This window comes from Panthera leo, chromosome D2 (genome assembly GCF_018350215.1).
Source record: "Panthera leo isolate Ple1 chromosome D2, P.leo_Ple1_pat1.1, whole genome shotgun sequence".
NCBI classification, from domain to species: Eukaryota; Metazoa; Chordata; class Mammalia; order Carnivora; family Felidae; genus Panthera; species Panthera leo.
In genome coordinates this window covers 61,605,453-61,624,891 of record NC_056689.1, presented here as the reverse complement: position 1 = coordinate 61,624,891, position 19,439 = coordinate 61,605,453, and the positions used below count along the sequence as shown (strand labels likewise).

Genomic DNA, 19,439 nt, shown 5'->3' with positions numbered 1-19,439 from the left:
GTGTCAACCTCTCTGATTTTGGAAGAGGGGTCCTATGGGACTGGGGTACCTTTTGAGGAAGGGGGGCTAGCCAACTGCAGCTGGTGTTATGAAGGGTTACGATGAGGCCAGCTCTTGAGTACCGGAAAAACTATTAACTGGATTCAACTGCTGCTATCTAGAGAAACTGCTGTTGCTAGGATGAAGAAGTCCACCAGAATGGTGGTCACACTAACAGAAAAGCAGACAGGGAGCCCTCAAGAAACAGAGAGAAAGGCGCAAGTCCCTTCTTCCTCCTCCACCTTGCAGCCTCCCCCTAGCACCCCGTACTTGTGAAACCTAAAAGTGAGCATCTGGCAAGGTAGAAATGAGTTCTGCAGAATCTCACAATAGTATTACAAAGCAGGGCAGAGAAGGGTGTGTTTGGAGCTGAAAAACAATAATTTAATAGTTGGCATAATCCTTCTAAAATGATCAGGGTGACAGACGAGAGAATGAAGGAACAGAGTAGTATGAAGTATCTAGGTAATAAATATCTAGAGTTCCAAAGAACTGTTAAGTGAGAAGGGAGGAAACAGCACTGAAGAAAACATACGGTTTGACTCTTGATACTACTGCTACCTGTTTCCTACCTGTTTCGATTATATGCTACTTCTAGTGATCTCTTCAGAGTCCTGGTAAGATTTTGATAGGAACAAGGGTCAAATAAGTAAAATTATTCAACATCACTTAGTAAAGACATCCAGTTGATTTCCATTATTTGTGGTAGTTATGTTCTCTAAAGTCGCTATAGACGTAAAGTAGTTATGGGCATGAACACTGTTAGCAAATACTGACCCATTGCTCCTAGGAGAAATATGTACACAAACAAACATATCCTATATAGATTATAACCTTATATCCTAAAAATAATTCATCCTGGGAGATTCCATCCTCTTTATTTTACAAAGGAGAAAACAAGATTCAGAAGTGCCTTGCTTGAGGCAGCCCCAAAATAGGTGTACAGTTACAATTCAAATCCCATCCAAATGGGACCAAAACCAGACTTCTTACACTACACTGCACTGCCCTCTACTGTCTCTCATCTTCCGGTCAAAGCTGTGTGAGAGCTGAAACAAGAAGGTAGAGTGTCACTCTGTTACATCTCAGCTGGGAATGTGCACACTCACTCTCTGCAGCTCTGCACATACATGCAAATGACTGAAAGCACGGAGTACAGACTTTGGGGCTACAAATATATTTTAATAACAGACAAATTCACAAATAGAGAATCTGCAAATAATGAGTACTGACTGTACATGCGCTTTCCATAATTTCTGTAAAGTATTACAGAAATCCTTTCTCAAAAAACCATTTTAATGTCATTTTCTCAATTCTGCAAAAGTGAAAGGAATATACCTTATATTCTCTTTATATTCCAAAACACCATTTTATTTATATTGTTCTGGTTATTTTTGTTTAAAGTTAATTCATTTATTTTGAGAGAGAGCAAGCAAATGCATGCAAGCAGGAGAGGGGCAGAGAGAAAGGGAGAGAGATACCAAGGATACTCCACAGTGTCAGCACAGAGCCCCATGTGGGGCTCCAACTCACAAACTTTGAGATCATGACCTGAGCTGAAATCAAGAATCAGATGCTTAACCGACTGAGCCACTCAAGCATCCCATGTTCTGGTTATTTATTCAAAACTTAGTCATTGATCGGTCAAGATAACCACCAACAAAATGATGTCAATAATAAGATAACATTGGCTAAACCTGTACTTTCCAAAATGTTTCACCACTTCTCAGATCACACAGTCTTCTCACTTATTTCAAGAAAAATAAAGGTTTTTATATATTAGGGATGATAATTTCCACACAAATATTCTGAAATCTAAAATTATAAAGGACTAAAATGCATGGTGTTAAGGTAAGGAACTCACCATGAATTTTACAAGGAAAGAAAAAAGAAAAGCCAGCATGTTAAAGTTATTTTTACAATCCTAAGTCTCAGTTACCTCTTTAAAACATAAATGTCTATGTGCTAGGAATTTAGACTTCATGTGGTATTGAGTAGAAAGCATAATATTTAATAAATGCCAAATAACTTTAACAGCATAAAATAATTACTTGACTGAAAGGAGACTTTCTTTCTCCTTTCATAGAAAAAGAGAGAGAAAAAATGAATATACGGAGGGAGAAAAAAATGTGAAAAGGGAAACTGTTAAGTGAAATAAAGTAATGGTGCAGAAGAGTATTTAAAAGTATGACCCAGGTTATGTGGGTCCATTTGTAACAACATGGTTGGAACTTGAAGGCATTATGCTAAGTGAAAAAAGTCAGATAAAGACAAATACCATATGATCTCACTGATATGTGGAATCTAAAAACACAAACAAAAAACCAAGCTCACAGATACAGACAACAGACAGGTGGTTGCCAGAGGCAGGGGGTAAGGGTAGGAGAAATGGGGGAAGGAGGTCAAAAGTACCAAATTACCAGTTATAAAATAATAAGTTACATGGATATAATGTACAGCATGGTGACTAGAATTAACAATGCTGTATTGTAAGTTTACTTATTTATTTTCAGAGAGACAGAAAGAGTGAACATTCAGTGGGGAAGGGGGAGAGAGAGAGGGGGGGGGAGAGAGAGGGGGGGGAGAGAGAGGGGGGGAGAGAGAGAGGGGGAGAGGGGGAGGGGGGGAGAGAGAGGGGGGGAGAGAGAGAGAGAGAGAGAGAGAGAGAGAGAGATCCCAAGCAGGCTCATGCTGTCAACAAAGAGAAGACACGGGGATCAAACTCATAAACCATGACATCGTGACACGAGCCGAAACCAAGAGTCGGGATGCTCAACAAACTGAGCCACCCAGGCACCCCTGTGATGACAACTTTTAAGATCTAGTCTCTTAGCAACTTTTAACATTTTTATTAAATTTTTTTGAAGGGAAGGGGGGGGGGAGAGAGAGAGAGAGAGAGAGAGAGAGAGAGAGAGGGAGGGAGGGAGGGAGGGAGGGGGAGGGGCAGAGAGAGAGAGAGGGAGACACACAATGTGAAGCAGGTTTCAGGCTCTGAGCTGTCAGCACAGAACAACTTTTAAACATGTAATACACCATTGGGGCACCTGGGTGGCTCAGCTGGTTGAACGTCTGACTCTTGATTTCAGCTTGGGTCATGATCTCATGGTTTGTGGATTTGAGCCCTGCATTGGCTCCTCACTGACAGCACAAGCCTGGTTGGGATTCTCTCTCTTTGCCCGCCCTCCCTCCCTCCCTTTCTCTCTCTAAAAAAACAAATAAACATGACAAAAATATTTTTAAAGTTCTCATCACAAGAAATTTTTTTTGTAACTCTGTAAGGTGACAAATCTTAACTAGACTTATTGTGATTACTTTCAACATATACACATATAGAGTGATTGTGTTGTACACCTGAAACTAATATAATGTTGTATGTCAATTAAAAATTTTTAAACGATAAAATATGACCTCTCACTTTATTTTAAAAAATTCAAACCTACAGAGAAAATGAATGAACTGAACAGTAAACATTCATATACCTATACACCTCACCAAGAGTCACCAATTGTTAACATTTTGTCACATTTGGTACTCTCATTCTCACACAAAGCATACATACACATACATTTTACATATAGATATGTACACACAAGCACACACATACAGGCATTCCTTTTTTACTTACACCATCTGGAAGTAAGCTACATTCCACTTCCCAAAACTTCAGCATGTGTCCACCAAGAACAAAGACGTTTTCCAACATAACTACAATTATCATGCCAAAAGAATTTAATAGATATACCTAATATATACTCCATATTTAAATTTCCTCAAATGTCTTTGAAAAATCTTTCATTGCTTACATTTAAAAAACCCAAACCATTTATTTGTAGAGTGTCCCACTATCTGGATTTGTCTGATTATTCTTCATATTAGATTCAAGTTAACTATTTTTGACAAGAATACTGCATTAGGTGATTATATATCTCTCATCAAATTACATTAGAAGACACGTAATGACACTTTGTCCTATTATAGGTGATTAACCTTAGATGTGATCACTTAAGACAGTATCCATCACATCTCTCCACTGTAAAAAGTACCTTTAAAGGGTGATAATTTCAAACCATGTATATATAAATCCTGCTCTCCAAAACTTTTCACACAATGATCTTAGCATCTGTCAATAATCTTTGCCTAAATTATTATAGTATGGTTGCAAAATAGTGGTTTTTCCAATCTTATCAATCTTTATATATTAACTACCATTATTCTATTAAGTTGTTATTTTATCATTGATAGATTTGTTCAAACTACCCTGAACATTTGGCATGTCTCCGTTAATTTTTGAGCATGTCCATGCTTTCTGGTATAAGATATTCCAGGCTCCTTTGGGAAAAAAGGACTAGTGGGAAAGCTTTCACTTTTCAATTATTTCTGTACTTCCCTACCCCAGACCTGGATTAGTCATTTCAATGAGCCCTGGTTCTTCTTACTGTGGAATGGTATTTAGAAGCCAAGAGCTGGGAATGCTAGTTATAATATAATTATTTCTAGGCCATTTCAGGGAAAACAGGAATGTGTGTGTGTGTGTGTGTGTGTGTGTGTGTGTGTGTGTGTGTGTACTATCTCAAGTTCAAACTGAAACTTCCAATTCAAAAATCAATATCACAGGGTTCTTTCTTATCTTTTCTCCTTTCCAAGTTTCTAACTCCTTTTTCCCAGAATTTCAACCCTAATTTCTAAAACATCAATATACTGGGGCACGTGGGTGATTTGATCAGTTAAGCATCTGACTTCAGCTCAGGTCATGATCTCACGGTTCATGAGTTCAAGCCCCACATGCACTAACAGCTCAGAGCCTGCTTCAGAGCTCAGGGCCTGAAGCCTGCCTCAGATTCTCTGCCCCTCTGTTTCTCTCTGCTCCTCCCCTGCTTGCACTCTCTCTTTCAAAAATAAATAAATATTTTCAAAACAATCAACATAACTCATTTGCTCTATCCTATAATATTCCTATGATATATACAAAAGTAGTTCCAGAATTATGATATGAATATAACTACCAGTAACAAACCCATTTGACAATTCTTTCGCATTTGGGAAAAAGAACTGGTGGGAAGTCTTTTATTGTTCAATTTTATCATTTTTTATAGTGCTCAAAAATCTAACCATATTAATGCCCTCTTGAGTTTTTAAAAAATCGCTAACAAAAGTTATCTGGATGGTAGAATTATTTTTATGTATTTTTTATACTTTGCTATATTTTCAAAATAATAGCATTTAAATTTCTGGAAATGATTACATTATTAGTTTTTTGGGTAGAAAGAGAGCCTCATATCAATCCACAGAGAAAATTAATTTCAGATAAACAAAAAGTAAAATTCCTTATAACTGAACTATCAAGAAGTCTAGAAGAATATATAAACATTTATCTAATTTCTGGGTAGGGAAGGTTTTTCTAAGCATGAAAGCAAAAAGAAAAAAAAGTATCATATTGACAGGTTTTGTAGAATAAGGAAAAGAATACATCTTTATGTCAAAAAGGGGTGCCTGGGTGGATCAGTTGGTTTAGCATCCGACTTTGGCTCAGGTCATAATCTCATGGTTCATGAGTTTGAGCCCTGCATGGGGTGCTGCTCTGACAGCTCAGAGCTTGGAGCCTGCTTGAGTCTGTCTGTCTGTGTCCTTTCCCCACTCGTGCACTCTCAAAAATAAATAAATATAAAAAAATTTTTTTAAAAGTACCATAAACTAAGGTAACTATACACTGCAGCATCTATGATAAAGTGTTCATTTCCATAATACATAAAAAATATTTACAAATCAACAAACTCTATTAGAATATGGATAGATTTTAAAAATGTGTAAAATAAAAAAAAATTGGAAAATGAAATAAACTGATACTCTTTTGCCTACTGAAAAAGTAAATACTTTTTTTTTAAAGGATAAGGGCTAACAATGAATTCAAGTTAAGGAACAAAGGCACAGAAAAAGACCAACTGTTGGGTTGTCTAAGTAGGTAGAACCTATGTACATATACATAAGTACATAAAAAAATATGGAAACATGTACATGAAACAGATAATAACAGGTACAACTAGGGAGATAATAGAAGGAACAATAATTGGAGTAATGGTCAAAGAAAACTAACTTTATTTCTAATAAGTTAATTTTTACAATAAATAGAAATTCTTTGTGTGATTAAAAATTAATTGAAAAATAAATTTGCACAACCTTTCTAGGATAATTTCACAGTAACCATTGATAAATGATCATTTATTTTGCCCTAGCAATTCTTCTATGAATTTGTCCTAAAGAAATAATAAACATCATGGAAATACATACTATGTATATATGAACATTTGATATATGATGCAGGCACCACAAAGCAGTAAGGAAAGGATGGTCTTTTCAGTAAATGGTGCTGGTACAAATGGGTACCTATACAAAAAAAAAAAAAAATGAAACTGTGGAGCAAAAGAAGCCAGACACAAGAGAACACATATATGATTACATATATATGAAGCCTGAAACAAACCAATAACTTGCAAAAGTCTAGGTAGTGGCAGTTTTGACTAGTATTATGACAGTGAAGAAAGGAGACAGATTCAAGAAATATTTTAAAATATTTTTTTCAGTTTATTTATTTTGAGAGAGAGAGCACGTGCCAGCTAGGGTACAGAGAGAGGGGGAGAACTCCAAGCAGTTCCATGCTAGGCACTAGCCTGACATGGGGCTCAATCTCATAACCATGAAATCATGACCTAAGCAAATATTAAGAGTCAGACACAAGAGTCAGTCACATCAAGTGACTGAGCCACCCAGGCGCCCCAAGAAATATTTAATAGATAGAATTAACAAGCCTTGGTGATTAATTGGGTTTGGTAGGTAAGGAAGAAGGAGGTGTTAAGAATGACCTCAGGTCTCTGGTCTGTGCAACTGGTAGACAGAGATGCCAATTACTGAATGGAAAACATAAAAGAAGCAAATACAGAGCTGACATCACGAGTTCAATTAGTTCATGTTTTGGACTTGTTGTTTAAGAAAACTATGAGATATCTAAGTGGAAATCTCTAACAGATACTTGGCTGCATGGGTCAGGAGTTCAAAAGGGAGGCCTTGGGGTAGAGACATAAATTGCATTTAGATGGTAATTGAAGCCATAGGAGAAGATGGATTCTCATAGGAAAAGAAAAAGAGAAGGGGACCTACACCCAAGTCCTGTGAAATCCCAACACTTAAAAGTCAGAAAGAGAAAGAAGAGCCAGCAAAAGCGTCTGAGGAGTAGAGACACAAGTGGGAAAAATATCAAGAATATGGTGATCTAAAAACCAAAAGTTGAGGTTTTTAAAGAATTGGTCAAGTGTCTCAAATGCCCCTGAGAATACAAGTATGATATAAGTACCTAATGAATTTAGAAACAACGGAAATCCTGAGACCATAGCAAGAACCACTACCTAGAGGGGTGGTTCAAATAAATTACACATAAAAATGTCACAGGACTCAGGGCGCTTGGGTGGCTCAGTCAGTTAAGCCTCTGACTTCAGCTCAAGTCATGATCTCACAGTCCATGAGTTCAAGCTCCGCGTTCGGCTCTGTGCTGACAGCTTGGAGCCTGGAGCCTGCTTTGGATTCTGTGTCTCCCTCTCTCTCTGCCCCTCCCCCATTTGTGTTCTGTCTGTCTGTCTGTCTCTCTCTCTCAAAAATAAACATTAAAAAAAAAGTCACAGGATCAAAGAATACAGGTTTTTGGATTGAAAGAACTAACCAAGAGGCCAGCAAGATGAAAGGGGGAAAAGAACCTATATCAAAGTACATCACCATAAACAGAATAAAAAGAGAATCTTAAAAACGATGAAAAGAAAAAGATCGCAAAGAATCACTAAACAAAATGGTATGGGACTTTTAACATCAGCGCTTGAAGATAAACGGGAATGAATGGAAAAAGTCCTTAAAATTCTAAAAAACCCTTATTTTTGACCTAGAATTCTATAACCAAACTATACATCAAGTATGACATTATAATAAAGATATATTCAAACATCCAACATTTTAAAAAATGTACCTTTTGTGGATCCTTTCTCAGACGACTTACTGATGATTGTATACAACCAAATCAAGGAGGAAACTCCAATAGGAAAAATAAAACATTTAAGACACTCTTGAAGTAGTTTGAGCTCCCAAGACTTCTAGGGAGAAAATTTATAACCTATTATTGAGAGATACTGAAGAAGACCTAGAGAGAAAACATATGCACAGATAGGAAGCCTCAATATCATAGAGATGTTCATTTTTTCAAAATTGATTTCAAAATCATCCCTCAAAAAAAAAAAAAAAAAAAACCCACAGAATTTTGTGGAACTTAAGCTAAGTCTACAATATCCATACAAGCACCAAGAGCCAATATACTAGATACTGTTGATGAAGAACATGAGGAAGCTGTACTCTAGCATAAATCTATTTTAATGCTTTCCTACTTAAGATGGTGAGATATTGGTATGGGAACAGAAACACATCAATGGAGACAATCAAGATCATAGAGACAGATACATTATATAATAGACAGGACCCTGTAGAGCAGTAAGAAGATAGTTTACCCCCAATAATGGGTTGTGGGATAACTAGGTATTCAGATGAGGAAAAAAATGAAATTGGACCCCTACCTCAAACCATTTACAAAAACCTATTCTAGGTGGGTTGTATACCTAACTGTCAAAGGCAAAACTACAAACCTTTTAGAAGATAATACAAGTGGTTATCTTCATGATCTCAGGTTAGGAAATAATTTCTTAAACATAATACAAAAAGTATTAACTGAAAAGAAAAAAATTGACAAATTACACCACACTAAAATCAAGAACTTCCTGTTCATAAAAAGATACCATAAAGAAACTGAAAAGACAAGCCAGAGAATAAGAATGTATCTGCCATAACCATAACCAGCAAATGGTTAAAATCCAGAATATACTACAAATAAACAATAAAAGGATATCCGATAGGAACATGAAAAAACTTGAACACAAAAGAAGAAATCCAAATTACCAATAAACCTATGAAAAGAATTACTTAATAGTCAGTGAAAGATGAATTAAAACAATAATGAAAAACATAACATTGGATTGTCAAAAATTAAAAATTCTGACAACACCAACTGTAGGCAAAAATACAAAGAAAGAAACTTCTTATACGTTCCTAGTGGGAACGTAAATTGATATAGTTTGGTATCACTAGTGAAATTAAAGATATGCTACTCTATAACCCAATTCTACTTCTATTTCTGAGAATGGAAATAAACTACAGGTCTAAGCGATAAACATGAACAGCACATATGTATCTCACTATTTTTTTAAAAAGGCACTTGCCCATCAGAGCCATAAAAAGAATCACTCATCCAGCACACGGTCAGGAATTCAGCTTCCATTTAATACGTAACTTTATGTCATTTTTTTTTTCTGTTAAAAGCAACAAAAATCCAAACATAAAAAATTGTGATATTATATAACTTTGTTTATATGTCAATACCACATTAAAAAGCAAAAATAAGTTTAAAATAGTGACGATTTTTCAGACAAGAAAGTAACTGCTACAGAGTTATATAGTGCTGAACTGAATGGAAGGAATACAACTATATGATAGAAAAAAATGTTTCAAATAAACTATATACACAAGATGATTACCTATTTACCATTTAATCTTGGTGACAGTTACTAATTTTTACAAGCAAATGATAGTTTGAATCAATTTTTGAAAGTTTTCTACCGCATACTACTGTACGTATGATATAAAGCTTTGATAGCTTATTCCTCCACACAGAGGAAATATATAGATTTAGAATTTCTAGAGATCTTGGAAAACAAAAGTTTTTAGGAAAAAGTTGCACAACAGGCCAGGTAAGTTTAAATTTTAAATTTTCTTTTAAAATAAAATCTCAGAGCTCATTCCTCAGAAGCATAGAATTGTGAAATGAAAAAGTAAAATGCAAAGAACTCACGTTCTTCCAATGTCACACTAAAATAGTCATCAAGCCCACAAATATTACCTTTGACACAATTTTACAGTGTTCAACTATATAGAGTAAGTTGCTTATTTTTCAGAAAATTTTCAATTGATGTTTCATTATAGGAAGATGTGTTGCATTTTGCAGAAAGTGTCATTAAAGAATTAAATCACTGAGCATTATGAGTATGTCCCCACAATCTGTCTGTGCCCTGGGAAAACAAGAAAATGGTTTAGTATCTTCATAGGCCTCTTTTCCTGTCCCAAACCGTATCTTGCTTCTGAGTCCTAAACATAATAGTAATTCCTACCACTTGCTGAGCCCTTCCCATATGCCTTACATTTAGTCCTTTAATTCTCAACAGACTGAGGAGCAAGTCTTATGAGAAAAGTGAGACATGGAACGGTTGAGTAACTTGTCCAAGGTCACAGGCTGCTACTGACAGAGCCCAGATACAGCCCAACTCCACAGCCAGGGTCTTAATACTACACTGTTTCTATTTGATAAAACATTTATACCATGAATACTGTTCATAATCACCTACCACCTTCTAACTACTGCATTCCAGGTGCCTTGAGGATTTATTTTTGCCTTAGGTAACTGCATACTCACAGTAATGTTAACGAAGTGAAGGAAGCTAAACAAACATCTAGGGATACCCATGATTCTCCAGCTAAGAAAAGGAAGGTGCAAGACCACAAAGCTGGTTTGTGGCAGCCAGCACTGCAACCCAATTCCTGACTCCCAAGAGTGATCTTCCCACAGCACTAAAAGCTCTTACACTGTACTCTAAGTATCTTACACTGTGCTGTAAGCTCTTGCTGCAGCCCGTATTCTACCCTCCACACAAACCAGGACGTTTATTTCGCCAAGTTTCCCAGAGTATGATAGCTTCCACAGAACTCACATGCAGGTAACATACATTCTTTCAATTCAACAAATTAATAGAGATGCACTATGAGCTACGGCAACAGATGAACCCAACTGTATATCACCATCTTGGGCCTGTTCTTATCATTAACTATAATATGTAACAAATGCTACAGCAGCCATGTGACAATGTGTTTTGAAAGCACAGAGAGAGGAGTGGCTATTTCAGCCTGGGTGGAAAATGGGAAGGATTGGGAGCTGTGAGATGCGTTTGAGGCAGGGCAAAGGCAAAAGTATGATGGTGCTCACAAAGGAGAAAAATACTATCATTTCTACCAGTGGACATTAAAGTGAGAAACAGCAGTAAACACAGGGCCAGAATTTGGAGTTCAAATCTAGACTGACTGGGGTGACTTAGAAACATTTCTGAGTTTCAGTGTCCGCATCTGTGAAATGTAGATACATACCACTGACCTGCCTACCTCACAGGCCTTTGGCGGGGGCGGAATTATGAGAAAGTGCCTTGAAAACTACAAAGTCCTGTGTAAACGTCAGTTATTTATGGCTTCACTTCTAGGCAACCCTGTGGGTCCTTCCTCCTGAACTGTGTCTCAGAAAAACCTCACCCTTCAGGATGAAAATATTCCAGTGACATCATTCATATACTGCTTATGAAATAACAGTTAACATCAATGCCTTCACGCTGAAACATCAAAACTCTTTCTACTGAAATAAATATATATAATAAATATATTTTTATTATATATTTATATATATAAATATTTATATATAATTTATATATAAATTTATTATATAAAAAATTTATATATATTTATATATAAATATATATATATATATATTAAAAGATGGGTGTGTACGTATTTTTTAAATTTTTTAAGCGCTGGTAGTGACTTCTACTCCACGCTTGCTGTAATTATGTTCAGAAACCAGTACCAGATGCAGGTTTCCTTCTGGAAAATTCAGAAATTCCATTCCATTTTATACCATGTTGTCAAGCAACCAACTGAAGACTAGCCTGCAAGGAGCACTTTGCTCTCATCTCAGAAGATGGGTTACGTACTAGCGACAGATAAAACCAGATACAAGCCCTGGATCCTAAAGAGGGAACTGCTTCGGCACAAGCATACCTAAACGAACGCAAACAGCTCGTAAGCAAACATAAATCCACTGAAAAGCACACTGAGCGTCTGATTTTAAAATACTTGAGGGCTATCAGCAGACCCCTCCTTGAAATTAAAGAACACCTCACTTCCTTTAAAGTTTGACAGAGTAGCCTCTGCAACCCGGCCTCCCTTTAGCAATCTCTCTTTGAGCTACATGCAGGCCCCATTTTGTTCAACCTTACGCTCCACTGTCTTAGCTGCTCCTTGGATGATAAACCCAAATAAAGTTCTAACGCACCTTGACGAAGGCAAAAAGAAGGGGCAAGAGGCAGGAAAGGGACAAGGGGAGCGAGAACTCCTCGTGCCACTCCGCACCGGTGGCTGTTTTGTCTTACAAGTAAGTGCAACTTCCCGTTTTCTCCCTCTTACCTTGTACACTTTCCCAAAGGCTCCGTCGCCCAGTTCTCCTATAATTTCCCAAAACTCCTCGGGGTTCAGGTCCCTCTTCACATGTTCGTACTGCTTCTTCTTCTTCTCGCTCCCCAACTTGAAGATCTTACGGAAATTGAAGAAGGACATTTTTCCTCCCGGCAGAGTTCCTCGCACTTAAGCACGAAAAGCAACAATAAAAAGCAAAGTTTCTCCTCCCTCCTCGCCGCGCGAGCCCGGCGGGCGGCGCCGGGCGCGGGCTTTCCCGGCTCCCGCCGCTCCGGCCGGGCCGTGCCCGGGGAGGGCGGGGCGCGCTACTCGGGCTCCGGCCCACGGGCTGGAGGGGGTGGGGGCGGGGGGTGCTGCGCGGGCGGCCCCTCTGCCGAGCCCGGCCCGCGGGCCGCGCGGGTAGGCGCCGCGCGCCCGGCCGGCCCTCAGGGGGCGGCACCTGCCCGGACGCTCGCCCCGACCCGACCCGGTCCGAGAGGTCCGGACGTCCGCGGCCGCCGCGGCTTAGGCCCGTGTCACGGCGAGTCTCCCGGGGCGGCGGCCACTCCGGGCGAGGGACGCGGCCGGCGGCCCCTGAAGCGGGCAGTCGACAGGCCGAGCTCTCTCGCCTCCGGACGCGAGCCCCAGGTCTCCTCCACAGCCGTCTGCTCCCGCGGCGCGAGGCCCGCGCGTCCCTTCGGTTCTGAGGCGCCGCCGCCGCCTGGCTCCCTCCCCAGCCCACACAGCCTCGGCCTGGAGCGCGCGTAGACGCCGACGCCGCAGCGCGCCCGCGCTCCCACCGCGCGCCCCGCTCACTGCGCGCTCGCGCGGGGGCGTCCCCTCTGGCCCCGCGCACGCGCGTTGAGCTCAGTGTGCTGGCGGCCGGCAGGGGCTAGCTGGCGCCGGGAGTGGGGTGTGTTGCGGGAGCCCGTGCTCGTCACTCCTTGACGGTTGCTCTAGGTTTGCCCCGGCAAGCCCCCAAATCCTTGTCAGCCCACCGCTCTGGTGGAGTTCCCCGGTGGGCACGACCCTTTTGGTTGTGCTAGCGGATGTTGCCCCCATTCTGGATCTGGAAAATTTGTAGAGTGAAAGCCGAGCTGCCGCTTGGGGCCGGAAAGTGGATCTTTTCTCTCTCTAACGGGTCCCAAAGTACTGTGAGAGGGCACTATGTGTTGTGGTTGGGAACTCTGAAGCCAGAGCTTACCAGCTCTGTGACCTTGGGGAGGTAACCTCTCGGAGCCTTAGTTTCTTCATGGTGAGATGCAGACCCTAATAGTCTCTACCTGGAGGACTTGTGGCGAGGAATAAATGAGGCAGTAGATGTAGGCCCTTGGCATGCTGCATGAACAGGCAAGGGCTCACTTTTAGTTCTTGCTGTTGGTACAAGTGTACAGGTAAGAGAGGCATAGATACGTAAAAATTGCTTAAACCCGCTTCTCAAGTTATGACCACGGACACTCCCTTCTGGCCACTTCCACAGTCGTAACCACCCTGGTGCCACCCTTCGTGACTCCATCTGAGCTAAGAACTTCACTTCCTGACCTGGTTCCGGCCCCCTTGGACAACAGTAGTGACAGACTGCCTAGTGTGGCGATGTGGGCGTTAGCTGGAATCCGCCCTTGATGACCTACCTTCCCCTCCTCCTGCAGAAGAGAGCTGTTTCGGGACAGTGATTTGTTGCTCGTTTTGGTATCCAAGAACCTAGCAACATTCCTGGCGCATAATGAGAAGGCAGATCCCTTGAAGGAAGGAAGGAAGGTTATCTGGAGGAAAGTTGTGTTACTATCTATAAAATAATCACATACCCCTCCCTAACCGTTTGGGCCTCTAGCCCCAAAATGGCATACCAAAACCCCTCTTCCAGTAAGAAGGTTATGATGATTTTTTTTCTCAAGATCCCCTTGTTTTTCTAATAGTTGTATGGAGGTATAATTGGTATACAATAAGTTGTACATATTTTTAAATCAACAGTTTTATGTGTTTTGACAAATGTATACACCTGTGAAAATACCATAACCCATTCATTTATGTAGGTGGCACTAGATGTAAAGGTAACATACTCATTATGGAAAATGAAGAAATGCACAAAGAATAAAAAGTACTATAATTCCACCATCCAGAGACAACCATTGGTTAGATTTTACATACAGTATTTCTAAACAGGATTTTTTTGGCTGTGCATTAACTTCTTTTTTTACAGGGATAAAATTATACTGCATATAAAGGTTTACATCCTGTACTTTTCATATTCCAGTATGATTAGTAATTATTTTCTTCCATCGTGAGATATTTAGATTACAACTTTTCTCTGTTTTAGATAAAACACTGAAAAATACCTTTGTTTACAAATCCTTTTCCACATGTTTGATTATTTCCGTGGAATAAATTACCAGAAGTAGAGTTGGGTCAAAGGATATAAATCTGTTTCCTTTTCTTTTCTTTTCTTTTTTTTTTTTTTTGACTCTTTTCAAAATAGAAAAACCTTACTGTTTTCTCAAATTAAGTGACAGTATATCCTTATTGCAAATTAATTCAAATAATACAAAAATAATAAACAAGGAAGCTGTCATTCTCTCCTCTTGCTTTCCCCCTTCCCAGCTTTACCCCCACCCTATACACTGTGAAATGTTAAGCCTATGAGCATGAGGAAACATTTGGGGGAGATAACAAAAAAAATTCTAAAGCTGGATTATGGTGATGATTGCACAACTGAAAATATACATTTACTGAAAATCACTGGATTGTACACTTACAATGGGAAATTTTATGGTATATAAATTAAACCACAGTAAAGCTGCTTTTTAGAAGTTAGACCCATAAAGATATATAACCATATTTTTTCTATGCATATACTTTTTAAATATAAAAATGGTATCCAATATGGACCATGGACATATTTCTATGACAGCACAAATAGATCTAATCCTTTTTAGTGGGTGCATAGAGTCCCAGTGTACAGCTCTACCATAGTTTATTAAGCATTTCTTTATTGGTAGGCATTTAGGTAGTTTCTAATTTTTTGTCATCATAAACAAAACTACAGTGACCATGCATATACAAGCATCTTTGTATTTTTCTGATTACATTTCCTTATGACGAAATTCAAGTAGAATTGCTGAGTCAAAGACTATATTAATATTAAAATTTTTGTTTACTAAATTGGCCTCTAGAAAGGTTGTGCCAATGTGTACTCCTGCCAACAATGTATGAGAGTGCCAATTTCACCACACCTTCAATAGCACCAAGGTATTGTCCCATATTAAAAGTATAATAATTTGATAGCCCAACATAACCTCTAATTTACAATTATCTGATTACTAGTGGTGTAACACCTTTCCATATGTATATTAGCCACTTTTATTTCTTACTCATCATATCAATGAATAATATCAAATGATATTATTAGCATCGTATCAATGAAGTGATGAAGCCTCACGTATTTTGATGAGATGATCATGGGGTTAATTATAGCTTATGCATTTTTTACATGAGGTTATAGCCACAGAAATTATTTAATAATACCAGAGGAGATGTCATTTTGACAGATTCACATTTTCCCAGTAATGACCATGATATCTAGATGTCTGTGTTATTCACAAATTGTAATATGGGTTCCTTGAGTTTTTCAACCATTAAAAGTGAAGTTTAACCAGTGGCCATGTATGTATTCACTTAGTACATTCATTCATTCATTTTGGACTCCACTCACCTTAAAAATAATTTAAGAAGGGGTACCTGGGTGGCTCAGTTGGTTAAGCAACTGACTCTTGATTTCAGCTCGGGTCATCATCTCAGGGTCTTCAGATCAAGCCCCAAGTCAGGCTCTGCACTGAGCATGGAGCCTGTTTAAGATTCTCTCTCCCTCTTCCTCTTTGGCTACCCAGCTTGATATCTCTCTCTCTTGTACTAAAAAAAAAAAAAAAAAAAAAGTTGGTGAGGGGATAATTGTCCTCACAATTTATGAGATAACTAACCTTCACTGAAAACAATAAGGATATCATTAAAAATTGAATATGTATTGAGTGCTTCCTACATGCCAGGCATATTAACACAGTGGTTTATATGCATCATCTCATTTAAACCTCACATCAACCCTACAAGGTGGGCACTGTAGTAACCCTGATGTAAAAGCAAGGAAAGCTGAGACAGTTAAATAGCATGGTCATGGCCTCAGAGATAAAAATGGCAGATTTGAACTTAAATCCAGACCTTGGTAAACCAAACTCCTTAGCATTTAGCAACTCCCCTGTCTCCTTAGCCTTACTGAGCTATCTCACGGGATTGTTGCCACTGAGATTTCTTTCTCCTGCCCTTCTTAACTTGAAATCATACTCCACTCATTGTCTCCACTTTGTTAGCTCTGAAACGTGTATGTATGTGAGTGTGTATATGTGTATATGTGTATATGTCTAATGTTTATATGTGAATATATATGTGTGTGTGTGTATTTGTGTATGATCATGTGTGTATATATTGTGTGAATGTGTGTGTATATGTATGTGAATATGTGTGTATATGGGTATGTGTGGGTATGTTTATATGTGAAAATGTGTATATGTGGGATGTATATGAGGATATGTGTATGTTTCTTTCTCCAGACTAGGGCAATTTGAGGACAGGGACTGGTTCTTGCCCATCCTTACATCCCCTGATCAAACCTGATGCCTTCCAATTCCATAATTTTTGTTGAATAATGAATGAAACCGAAAAAACTTTATACCTACTGAAAGTAAATCACATGTCAATTTCTTTCCCCTTCCTTATTTCTAATTTAGGCAGCAAATTTACTAGTACATTCTTTAAATGCTACTGTGTAGGTTACATGCAAATAGCAAATTCCTTTGGTGTACAAGTACTCTGTGGCATAAATACATTTTTCTCTCCTTGTGGAGTTCTATTTTCAGGAAGCATTTTTTCAGGTATTTTTAAGAAAGTAACCTGCAATTATAGCAATTATTCTCCTAAAATAGGATTGTGTGTCATTCAGAAATTCCAAATCCGATTTTTGGTTATTTTTTTCCTATTTTAAAAGTAAACAAATAACCTGATTTAAGCTGTTTTTGTCTCAAAAGGGGACTCTAAAAATATCCTCCTTTCTACCTCATCTCCCTTTTTGCGTCATACAGAATCGTTACACTCACACTCCCACCCTCTCTTCATTCCTAGCTACTTCTGCTGAAATGAATCATAAGCATTTGGCAGTGTAATGATAAGTCTTAATATGTTCAAATCTTGAGAAAATAAAAAATGAAAACTGTACAGATAGACACTAACATCTTTTGAACTTTAAGGACTTGGATGGTCAATATTGAATTTATTTCACTTAGACATTAACTAGCTACAGCACCAGGCAATGAACCCCCTGTGATTGATAAAAGCCTTTGTGCTATTCTATTGCTTCATACTGTTATGTATTATATTTCTTCTGTCTTTGTTTCATAAGACATATGCTGGATGTGACACTTCTGAGCACTGGCTCAAAATTATTTGTCCTGTCATTAACTGACTCCATGGGCAAGTCACTCCTCAATACTTTGTGGCTTATGCACGAGTTTCAGTTTTAACAGAGGTGGCTTCAGGGAAATGAAACCATTCAGAATCACCAAGAAAATAGGATAACTGCTCAGATTGTAGTAATTTGCCTCTTTAAAATGATCTTATGATCTCTAAGAGCCCTTGTAACTATAAAATTCTGTTTTCATTGTGCCCCTAACTTTAGTTGTGTTATATATTAGTAATTGTGCCCATTTTTAGGATATAATTGTGACTGAAGAGTAAATAAATGCAGCTGGAATTTTAAAAAGAAGGGCATGTCTATCAAAAAATCACTGAGAATCCTGTTTGCACTGCAAATTATTCTTGAAATAACCCTTAAGAAATTTACCAAGTGAGAAAGGAAAGCCCACTATATGCATTGTGAGGGGAGGGAGGGATATTTTCAGAGTAAAGTCAACGCCTGTCTTCCAGAAGAAATGTTCAGGTTTTTGCTCTTAAGAAATAACGTCCCAACTCCTTACCACTGTCTCCTACTCTTCCTCATTTCCTCTTCTAATCTTCCAGAACCTGGCACCTCACCCAGGTCTTTAATGAAAACTTTGTTACTACGCATTCCTGTTTCACAAAGCTGTCACAGCAATTACAAACCGCAATTTGTGGCTTATTGCAGTATATTATTAACACAATCATGAGACACTGCCATTTGTCTGGAAAACAAAATCTTTTCTATTTCTGTGGCTCGTTTTGCATGTTGCTACAGGAGGAAATTAACCAATATAGACTCCTATTAGAAGTATATTTATTCTCAAGTTTTTATCCATGTGAACTTCATAAAACAGCCATTTCTAACAAAAACAGACCAATTATTTGTGATTAAGTGTTCAGCTGAATACAAAATATGTATTCCAAAGTTGACTCTTCAAATAACTATTTAGAATTTCACCTTTTATCCATTCCCTCCCTCAACAAACAGTGTCAATTTTCTGCTATATGCCAGGCAGTATCCTAGCGACTGGGGAATCAGAATCAAAACAGATTAAAAAAAACAAAACAAAACAAAACAAAACAAAAAAAAACTAACAAAAATCTGTACCTCTTGGAATTTATATTGTAGATGGGTAATAATAAGAGATATTATCTTCTAGTCCAGCGCTCAACTAGGGGTGATTTTATCTGTCCCCCCAGAAATTTGGCAATTTCTGAGGGCAGTTTTGCTTGTCACAACTGGGGAGAAGGGGTGCTGCTGACATCTGGTGAGTAGAGGCCAGCAATGCTGCTAAACATCCTACATAGGCAGTATGGGACAGCCCTCCACCCCACCCCCAATAAAAAACTATCCAGCTGAGATTGAGAAACCTGGGACTAATCTTTAATGTTAGAAGTCAGAATGTTGGATACCCTTAAGAGAGTAGTAGCTGGAAGAGGGCCTAAGGTGGGGGAGGCTTCTGGATGCTGATTACATGAGTGGACTTATTATGCAAAAATCCACTAAACTCTGTTCTTATGATTTGTGTGTTTTTCTATAGGTATAATTTAACATGTATAGCCACTACATT

The 19,439-nt window shown here is 38.6% G+C and overlaps 1 protein-coding gene across 3 annotated transcripts in view; it reads right to left on the bottom strand.

Moving 5' to 3' along the window:
• Positions 1-12,776, bottom strand: part of SLK (STE20 like kinase) — a 56,018-nt gene extending 43,242 nt beyond the window's left edge. The window contains exons 1-2 of one of the 3 annotated variants that reach the window (XM_042907611.1): positions 8,045-8,247; positions 6,325-6,420 (exon numbers count right to left, since the gene is read on the bottom strand). Coding sequence is in view for 2 of the 3 variants with exons in the window: in XM_042907609.1 (XP_042763543.1) it covers positions 12,400-12,549 (150 nt within the window). In the remaining variant the exon portion in view is untranslated. Of the gene's footprint in view, positions 1-6,324; positions 6,421-8,044; positions 8,248-12,399 lie in introns of those variants that run through there. The other 2 variants (XM_042907609.1, XM_042907610.1) reach the window with 2 other exon arrangements.
• Between the last annotated feature and the right edge of the window lie 6,663 nt (positions 12,777-19,439).